This window comes from Nestor notabilis, unplaced genomic scaffold (genome assembly GCF_000696875.1).
Source record: "Nestor notabilis isolate BGI_N333 unplaced genomic scaffold, ASM69687v1 scaffold33463, whole genome shotgun sequence".
Taxonomy (NCBI): Eukaryota; Metazoa; Chordata; class Aves; order Psittaciformes; family Psittacidae; genus Nestor; species Nestor notabilis.
The window spans coordinates 1-9,761 of record NW_009921147.1 but is presented as its reverse complement, the minus strand read 5'-3'; the positions used below and the strand labels follow the sequence as shown (position 1 = coordinate 9,761).

Sequence of the window (9,761 nt, the reverse complement as noted above, 5' to 3'; positions counted from 1 at the left end):
CCCCAACATGTAGCCTGGTATCAGTACCTGACATCTTGAATGCAAAAATTGTTAAAAATGAACAAACCTGGTACTGGTTTAGGGTATTTTATTGTCCAGTCCAAATGGAGAGAAAACTAATGATACCTTAAAATTATGGGGAAGAGTTAAAGTGCAGTTTCAAAAGCCTTCATGCTAATAATAACATTTTTGGTATACTAATTTCCTTGTCAGTATAATGAATAAAAGGTCTTTTCTATCCAGTGGTCTTTCCAGAAAGCCTGTTTTACTCAGCAACGTTGAAAACTTAGTCTCAGCTGTTGCAAAGGTTTCACCTCTGGTCTTCAGACCAGTCTGAAATTCTTAGTGAAGTGATGGAGTAGTGCCAGCAGTAAATGACAATATAGTGACCCATACCTGCAAGCTGTGAACAACTGAGGTACCTGAAAGCTGAGCTGTAAAGGGGAGAAACTGCAGTTTGGCTTTTCCTATTTGAAAGAAGGTAGTAGTTCTTGGATCTGCAGCTTTTCATGTGGTTTGTTTGCTAGGACCATCTTCTACAGCAGCTATTCCTATATGAAACCTGAAAAAATGCAGTGTTTTGGTGAGGTCACAGCCCTGAGAGAAGTGAAGCTCCCAGCTGGGTTAGAGGTCACAACTAGGAACACTCAAAGAGTAGTCTGTGGTAAAGAGCTATGAGGCATATCAGCAGAACAAGCTGCTAGTGTTTTGACCCTGATTTCCTCCCCTACGTGCAGGATTTACCTCTCTGCCTATTGGCTTGGTTCTTTTCTAGAGTATAGATCACAAAGTTGGTGATGATGGCAACAGCATAACTCTTGCAGAAGTTAAACAGATGAAAAAAAAATCTTGTTGTTTTCAGACAGAGAATGGGTTAAGAGATAATGATATAAAACCAAGAGTCTCTGAATGGGAAGTGATTCAGGAAGCTGGTGTGAAACTCAAGCCCATGTATGGCCCAGGATACACTGGTATGAAGAACCTGGGAAATAGCTGCTACCTCAGTGCTGTCATGCAAGCCATTTTCAGCATCCCAGAGTTCCAACGAGCGTAAGTAGCTTCAAACTAGTTCTTGTCAGTAGCTGCTGCATTCCTCAGTGTCTTTTTGTAAGAAAAATGGTATTTTAATTTTTGTCTCACCTGCAAACGGATCTCTTTCAGTCAGTTCAATGGCTGCTTAGAGGATGTAGTGATTGTATTCTCTTCTGGAAAAGGTTGGAACACAAAACCCAATCTGCCTTTGAAATCAGAACTTCCTCACTTAGCTTTAGTGGTGGGAAATAATATGCTACCTTGAAAGTTTGATTGTTCTGTCACAGAATCACAGGCTGTCCCTGTTTTTCATACGTGTATGTATAGATCTCTATCTCAATATCATCAGTAACATATTAGGGTTTTTTGTGCTGGCCCATGCCCCTAAGGGTGTGAGAATCATTCTACTGCTCCAGTGTCATTTGTGCAAAAAAAATATACTGGCACAAACATGCTAATACTGATCCAGGCTAATGTAAAGCAGTGCACCTTTTGCATGAGGTCTGGCTATAATGAGGGAAACTATCAGACATTTTAAAATTAAAATTAATAAAAAAATTAAAAATCTCATTTCATGAAAAGGGTACAGTGAGCATATTCTTCCACTGAATAAGTAAGAGAGTAAAAGGACAAAAGCACAACAGAGGAATATGAAATATTCCTGACTGTTCAGAACTGACCACATCACTTCAAGGAGAGCAGCCTTTTTATAAGGGACCTTCTATGGTTTGCAGTAAAATTCAGAATGCTCTTTCATTCCACAGCAGTAGTAGAGTGTGTGCTGGAGTAAAGCTTTTAGATTTTGGAAAGCCTCCCAGATTTTCATGTAGCAATTGCCTTCTTGAGAAGAAGAGGGAGAAAACTTGTATTTGTTTATTTTTTTTTTTAGCCATATGGAGTACAGTCTGTAGATTAACTAAGTGCCAGTTTTTCTACCTCTACTTTCAAGAAATATTAAAATGGACTTTACTAAGGGAGATTGTTTTCCCATGACGTGGTCCTCGGAGTTACCTGGAGCACTTATTATCAACCAAGTAGTAAAGATCTTTGATAAAAGAGGGACTCAGCAGAGATGAGATGTGTTCTTTCAACATGGCTGTATCTACCTACCCTGTTTTTTCTTGTACTCAAGGGAAGCAATGCTCAGATAGCATGCTACTGAATGTCTCACTGTCTAACAAACTGGCTATAATAATGTATACCTCAGCATTTATTGTCAGGAGTTAGCCTTTGTTTCTCTGAAGAAACTCCATAGAAACATTCTTTTTATGGTTTTTTTTTATTCCTGACATAAATTTGGAATTTATTTGGTGATGTTGATTAAGAGTAAAAAGTACATTGGTTCTCAACCCAGCTCTGTTTTGAGCTGCACCATCCTGAAGCTATTTCAAGGTCACGGAATAGAATTTAAATTCCAAATGACCACCACAACCATATCTTTTATAGCTAGAAGCATCTAAGCAAAACTTGAATGTCCATTTCCTAATTTCTTTATTATTATTTTTTCATAACAGAAGTGCCAGGGATAGATGAGTCACTGCTATGATGCAAAATTTGACGTGTTAGCACAGAGGAAGCCTGCTAGTGTATCATGCTGAGGATCTGTTAGGATATGCTTGAGTAAATCTAGCTGCAATATTTGCATGTTTCTGCTTTGTTCTTGCTGCCCAGGTATGTGGGAAACATTCCACGAATATTTGACTACTCCCCTCTTGATCCAACACAAGATTTCAGCACTCAGATGTAAGTGACACTTCTCAATGATTTACTTAGTCAAGTTAAAGAGAATCTAAACAATTTAATAACAGGGCAAAAAAACACCTCTGCGTGGGCTTGAAAGCGAGATATGGCACAAGGTAGAATGAGAAGATTTGCCCACTTAGTTGCAGGTGATGATGTTTCAGCTGGGGGTCAAAGGCAGTAAACTTTTTTTGCTTGGATAAGATTTCTCTTTTCTGTTTTTCTCACATGTTTGTTTCTACCCCATCACTCTTCCCTGCAGGGCTAAACTGGGACACGGCCTCCTTTCAGGCCAGTACTCTAAGCCACCCATGAAATCTGAGCTTATTGAGCAGGTGATGAAAGAACACAAGGTATTGCCTGAGTTTGTACAGCCTGGTAACTAGGTAAAAGTGATATCCTGAGAAAAGGGAACAGGTGCCGGGTATTGAAGAACATGTGTGGATCTGTCATGGGATGCTTAGCAAGGTGGAATGTGCAGGATTTCAGTCAGGAATATATTAGTCAGGGGCTATTTGTGCAAAGCATTAAAGTAACCATTGGTTCTGCTAATAAAGTATGTTGCTCCTCCAGTGATGAGTGCAAAAGTTCATAAAACTTCCAACTTACGTTCATCTTTTCTGAGGAACAAAATAAAAAAGTTATCTAGAGAGTCCTGCATATTTGGAAGCAAATTTCTAAACCCTCTTTAATTTCATAAAGAATTATAAAGAGCCAAAGAGTTGTTTCCAGGATGTGTCTGACAGAATTCCACCTGATTACAGGAGAAGCTGGCTGGGTAACGCAAGATTAAGGGGTGCTGGAGGCCTTCACGTAGATGAAAGAGGGACCATGCAGAGTCTTGTCCCCTGGGGCTTTACTCACGTTATTTCATGGTACAAAAATCACACAGAAGCATGTCTGTATCAGTGTGATCTATCCTGGCAACAGCAGCGCATGTGGATTTGGGTATAAATTGAAATCCTAATTGCCAGACAACCTGGGGAGAACAATGCATATATCCTGATTTATAATAATTCACAATAGAAAAAAATCTTGGAATCAGCTTTTCTCAGAATAGGCAATTTCCGAACAAAGGAATACTGAGGGACAAGAACATCCTAGATGCAAAAGAGAGGAACTGGAGGATGAAATAACCGTTTCCCTCATGTTTATATGAATTTTATTTCTCTGTCATTGTATTACCTGTGGGAGACTGTTCTTTTATTTTTACTGTAATTTGCAGTAATTTTTGCAGCAAAACAGATAGTTAGCTCACTGTATATACCTAGTATCTAGCTTTGAGAACTCCACTATTGTTGGTTCTGTAATCCTTGTATTGCCTTCGTGGTGTTCTATCTGCAACAAGAAAGTTGCTTGTTTCTCTTATGCTGCAAAAATCATTCAGGCATGTGTTGGCGCTGTAATATCCATGGAACCATGTCTTCATCTGTCTGTGCTTTTCTTCTCCTCCAGCAATGAATAAATTCACTCACAGTCATCAGAAAACCTCTTCATATTCTTTGTCCAACGGTCTTGGCTTTAGCAGTAAAGATGATTTTTGATGAAGGTCTGATTGATCTATTTGTATTAACAAGGTTAATGGGCACTGTCTGATTTACTGGTTTAGTTTTTCACTTGTTCTTGCTTGATGTTGTGAAGAAATCACAGTAGCTTGGTGGTGGGATGGAAAAATTCTTCTCTTTTTGTAAGTTGGTTTAAGCTTACATCACCCTTTGGAAAGTGAGATCAGTTCAGGTTTTGCTGTTCTGCTTAAACTCTACTGCTTTCGGAATTGCCTTTGTTTTCCCTGGAGTCATACAATTAACAGTTGTCTTAAGCAAAACCTTAGTTATTGGGACTATGATATCTACCCAAGCAAACATGTTGTTTTGGGTTTGTCTTATTGTTCAAACCATCTACTGTGAAACATCTTGTTTAGAGTGATACTGGGAACACTGGACCTAGAATGTTTGTATCCCTACAAGCCTCCTGTTACTGTGACCCAAGCAGCATGTGGAGTCAACCCACAGACTCTACTGATGGGGTATTTAGAAATGAAAGGTCAACTAATATCCAATATTGAAAATACTACCTGTAGAAAGAGCTGTCTTTATGGAGAAAGAATCTCTGATGCCAAGTTGTAGTTTTCCTACATGCAAAGTTCTCCAGTTTTCTGGGTCTTTGGAAATCATCCAAAGTTTTGGGGAGCTGTTGCCTGCAAAAGCATTTGTATGAGATCTGTAATGGTCCAGCACAGTCTATATTTAGCTGGTCTGTTCTGCTACTGTTGATGGGGAAAGTATGCTAGGTATTCTATAAATATTCGTGGTACTGTGGAGCTATAATTTTTAACCAAGGGAATTTAGTCTGGAGATGGCAGCAGTTTTCTTGTACCCACTTTAACATTAAAAACAGCTAGGACTTGGTTTTCTATTTATGGTATATCTTTTGTTATTTTACTTGTCCTTGAAGTGGAAAGGGTTTAGAGGGCAGGGCCCAATCCTCTTCTAAAGACTATCACGCTTGGCATGTTTCTCTTTTCCCTGCTCAAATGGCTTAGTAAAAAGTGCATAGGTGGAAACAAGCCTTGATTCCAGACTTATTCCATTATACATCTGAGCAAATGTGCCATACAGTCATATTCTTGCTTCTGACATACAAAGAAGCCTGGTATATAGTATTTTAAGCTGGGTTATACTTTCTTCTCCCTACTCCTAGCTTTGACAAAAGGCAGATGAGGACTCTGAAGTGATATATATAACCCAAGATTCAGAAATCCCTAGAATATCTCTTTGTTCAGGCAATACCGAGACACTCTCTCTACAAGAGCCTTTAAAGAGCATCTTGGCCTAATGTGATTGCTGGTATACTGCCAGAAATTGAAAAAGCATTAAAATTGAGAACCTACTTTTGATTTCAGTGGATCTAGGAATACCTTCCCTTGGTGAAACCAAGAATAAAATTTTGCTCTCTAGAGTGTGTTTTATATGCCTTCAATTTCATGCTGCTTTTTCTGTTTTGATATTGCTATGATAGCACAGCTGTAGTAAAGAATGAGGTTGGCCAAGTTTTTAACAGCCCCAAATATCTTAAAGGCTGCATTTTTGATTGGTTTGTCTTGAAAATGATTTGGTCTCATGGAGGATGAGGGCAAATTTGAATAAGAGATTCTGACCCTTTCAAATGTGTTATTTAAGAGGCTTAATAGCTAGTTACGTCTTTAGGATGCCTTTTGGGGTGGTTGGAAGGCTTTTTGAAATGGTATAGAGGGTGAGAAAGAAAAAACTAGGACTTTCTTGGGAGCTAGAGATTTTCTAGTTTAACGTAGTTTCCTACTGAATGGCTAAAGCAGTATGTTATGGTCCTTGAACATGGCCAACACTTGCAAATTCATCTCTCCTTAACAGCTCATCTGGGAAAGCATGCGGCACACATTAGTTGTTCTCTGCTTGATTCTGTAGAGATCTCTGGAAAGGTTATGTCCTGAGTAAAGCTGCTAGCTGATATACTAAAGTGCTTCATGCCTACATACATTTATGTGGAACACTGTTCCGAAAGAAAAGTAAAATGTTAGAAAACAGTGTAAGCTTTTAGCCTTCTGGAAACTACTAACCTTTAGGAAACCTTCAGGAAACCTTCAGTAATCTCTTTCAACTTGCAAATGCCATAGAAAAATCAGATAGAGTGAATGCTGTAGCAACTATGTCATAATACATACTCTAAATCCCCCAGATCATGTTTATTAAAATGGAAAACCAGATGAAACCAAAACTATCATTTCTACAGTGGCAGAAATGGGTCACAGATAGATCTAGTCAAGTAAATCTGGGATATTTGGTCTAGGAATTAATAAGAATCTTTTAAAAGGTTTCTTTTTCTTCCATTTAGGCTCAACACAATGGAATATCTCCTCAAATGTTTAAGGCTTTTATAAGTAAAGGCCACCCAGAATTTTCCTCTAACAGACAACAAGATGCACTGGAATTTTTCCTACATCTTATAAATCTAGTAGAGGTGAGAAAATCTGAATTACTTCTTTTCCCTGGTTATATTAGACAATGAGGACAGAGCTGAGTGGCTCAGGGATTTTGTTATACTTTTTTTAGCCTTGGATATGTAGAAAATGGTACTAATTAAAACATTTTGGTTTATAAACACTTGTTTCTTTAATTCTTCCTTCTCTTTACTTCAGACCCTTGTCTGTGTGACCACACACAGGACCAATACTGCTGATAACAACTGGTAGAGATATAGAAAGGTCAAGCATCACTGTACAGGCTATAAGATTTATAAATATACGTGACTGTCCTTTTAAACTGCTGTTCATTTTATGATTACATGCTATCCATTTGTTTACCATATTGAAGTCTGTCTTGGAATATTAATGAATTTGGTATTGTTATTATTCCAAATTTATATCATAGTTGGGAGTGAGCTAATTACCATGTCCAGTTCTTTTACAAATCCCAGCTGTACATTGCTGAATCATTATGGGAGGAAGGACATCTCCCATAGCAAAGTGACTATTTGTCAATTGAATATTTCTGCATAAAATGTTAGTTCCACTGAGCTCGAGCTCAGTGCTGTGTAGAAGAGTCAGTACTGTGAATGTTAATGCTGTCTTCCTGAAAAGCAAATTTACAAACACATGGTTTTGATTTAAAGCACTTCTTTCTTGTCCATCCTTCCACTCTCTTCTTCCCATTTTCCCCAAGAATTGAGGGTATTTATTCATGTGTTACAGTCCAGACGAAGTTACTCACATTTGCATGCATTATGTTCCATATCCCAAAATACATGTACTGATTATGGGATGGTTAGAAGACATTTTCTTTTTCACTTGATAAGACATTCACATGAGCAATAAAGAGGAGGTATATTATTTGTATGATGTTCCCATCCGGATAATGAACAAGTTGCTTGTTCTGTTTCAGTGCAGATTGAGAATGGTAGGAGAAATTCTATTTGCTGGAAGTTATTTACCTGAGCTTTCTATCTTTATTGTAACCTGCCACCTTCCTATCTTCTTTTGTTCACCTTGACTCAGTCAGATTCATTAGGGACACGGTCTGAAAGTTACTGTGTGTAGAGACATATTGCTGTATATTGTGGACATCAGTGGGATTCTCTGTGGGTGCAAGAGTTCTACATGCAAGATCGTTGTCTTTGTGCTTGCCATAAAACAACCAGCAGCTTTTGGCTTCTTTTGTCATTTTAATGATTGTCACTTGAATGATCTGATCTGCTATTCCTTTCAGAGGAACCCTGTAGGTTCAGAAAACCCTAGTGATGTTTTCCGGTTCTTGGTGGAAGAACGCACACAATGCTGCCAGTCCAGAAAGGTCCGCTACACAGAGAGGGTGGACTATATCATGCAGTTACCTGTTGCCATGGAGGCAGCAACAAACAAAGGTAAGGAAAGAAACTAGTTTATTGACTGACCTTCTGGTGACTCTCAGTCATGAGGGAATGAAGTTCTTACCCCTATATGATCTCTTTACATGGATAGAATGGTTCAAGGCCATGTGGCAAATCACACCAATGAAGTGACTGGGAAAGTTACTTGGTTTGGTTTTCTTTAAAGGAGATTCTAACCACACATCAGTTTGTGGCTATACCGTTCCTGCTTATATTTTTAGGGAAGAAGGATTCTACCTGGATACTCTTCACAGGTTTTCAGACAGGTTTCTCCTCAAAATGTGGGAACACCATTAGGTGTCACCACTCAGCAGTATATCTCAGAGAAAGGTAGCAGTTTGTTCGATAAAGGTGTCAGTGATTTATGATTTAAAACCTTAACCTGGATTTGACTCAAGGATGTGCCACACCACTTGTAGTACAGTGTATTTACCCTTGTGTTTTGTGCATGTGTGTGCCCAAAGATTCTCATTAGGATTGGATTTCTTTTGTTCTGGACAGTGAACCAGTATATAAAAACTTCTTAATTCTAAAAAAGGAAGTGAACATAGTAGCTAACGAATATGTTGTAAAAGCAAACACACACTCACAGAAACCAACCAACCAACAATAAAAAAAAACCCACACCAAAAACCAGCCAACCAACCCCCCCTCCCCAAAAAAGAACAACACAAACCCCCAACACTTTGGATTTGTGTTCATTAGCAGCAGATGATAAAGCCTAAGGTAGTTTGTTGTCTTTTACAGCAAAATACACAATTTGGATATCCCGAGCTTTAGGAGAGGTGGGAAGGAGGATGAAGTGGTGGACATTAATACAGGAGTGTTTTTTTCATGCCTGTGAGCTGCCTGAAAATGCATACTTGTTTTTAAAGGAGAAAATGGCTGAGGAGGCTATAAGACTTGGAAGCAGGAGAGAGGTATTGACAAATCTTGGTTGTCCTGCAATCACTGATGAAGAGTGTTGCATGCTAACATAATAAACGTATGTCTGAGGTTGAAGTGAAGGGGACATCACAGGTACATGAGAAGGGGGATGTTCCTCTGGTTTCCTGCATAATCTCAAAATTAAAAAATATTTTAAAGCCAGAAGGAGCTATCCTGATTATTTGATCTGATCCTTTGAAATAGCACACAACACAGGTTCTTGAACTGGACAATATGTCTAGTTATGTAATTTTAAAATGACCATTTTGACTTGAAAATCTAAGGTTTGTAGAATTTCACATTCTTTGTTCGTCAGTTTCAGTGATGTTTCTATGCTTATAAAGCAGCATGTTATTTTCAGGTAATGGCTCAGGAGGTATATTAGGTTTTGAATTTATCATACAGTGCTGCTCAGCTTGCCAGTGTCAGGATTCTTTCTATATTATACATAATCCTCTCCTGTCTAGAAAGTCAGATGACACAGATAAACAGCAATAATTTTCCAAGTCAGATTGAGTTGCTAAAGCAGTTAGTTGATGTTCCTATTAACACAGGATTCTGGCTATCGTGGCAAGATTTTAATTGCCCATTGCCCAGTGTTACCAGTTCTGTGTTTTAACTGTAGAATCATAGATAATCATAGAATGGTTTGGGTTGGAAAG

At 38.5% G+C, this 9,761-nt stretch overlaps 1 protein-coding gene across 1 annotated transcript in view; it reads left to right on the top strand.

Annotated features, from left to right (window-relative positions):
* Window positions 1–8,166, top strand: part of LOC104403003 (ubiquitin carboxyl-terminal hydrolase 13) — a gene marked incomplete at both ends in the record, with an annotated part of 23,111 nt that extends 14,945 nt beyond the window's left edge. The window contains 5 exons of the mRNA XM_010011021.1: window positions 863–1,050; window positions 2,704–2,775; window positions 3,035–3,125; window positions 6,643–6,768; window positions 8,013–8,166. Coding sequence (XP_010009323.1) covers window positions 863–1,050; window positions 2,704–2,775; window positions 3,035–3,125; window positions 6,643–6,768; window positions 8,013–8,166 — 631 coding nt within the window. The remainder of the gene's footprint in view (window positions 1–862; window positions 1,051–2,703; window positions 2,776–3,034; window positions 3,126–6,642; window positions 6,769–8,012) is intronic.
* Between the last annotated feature and the right edge of the window lie 1,595 nt (window positions 8,167–9,761).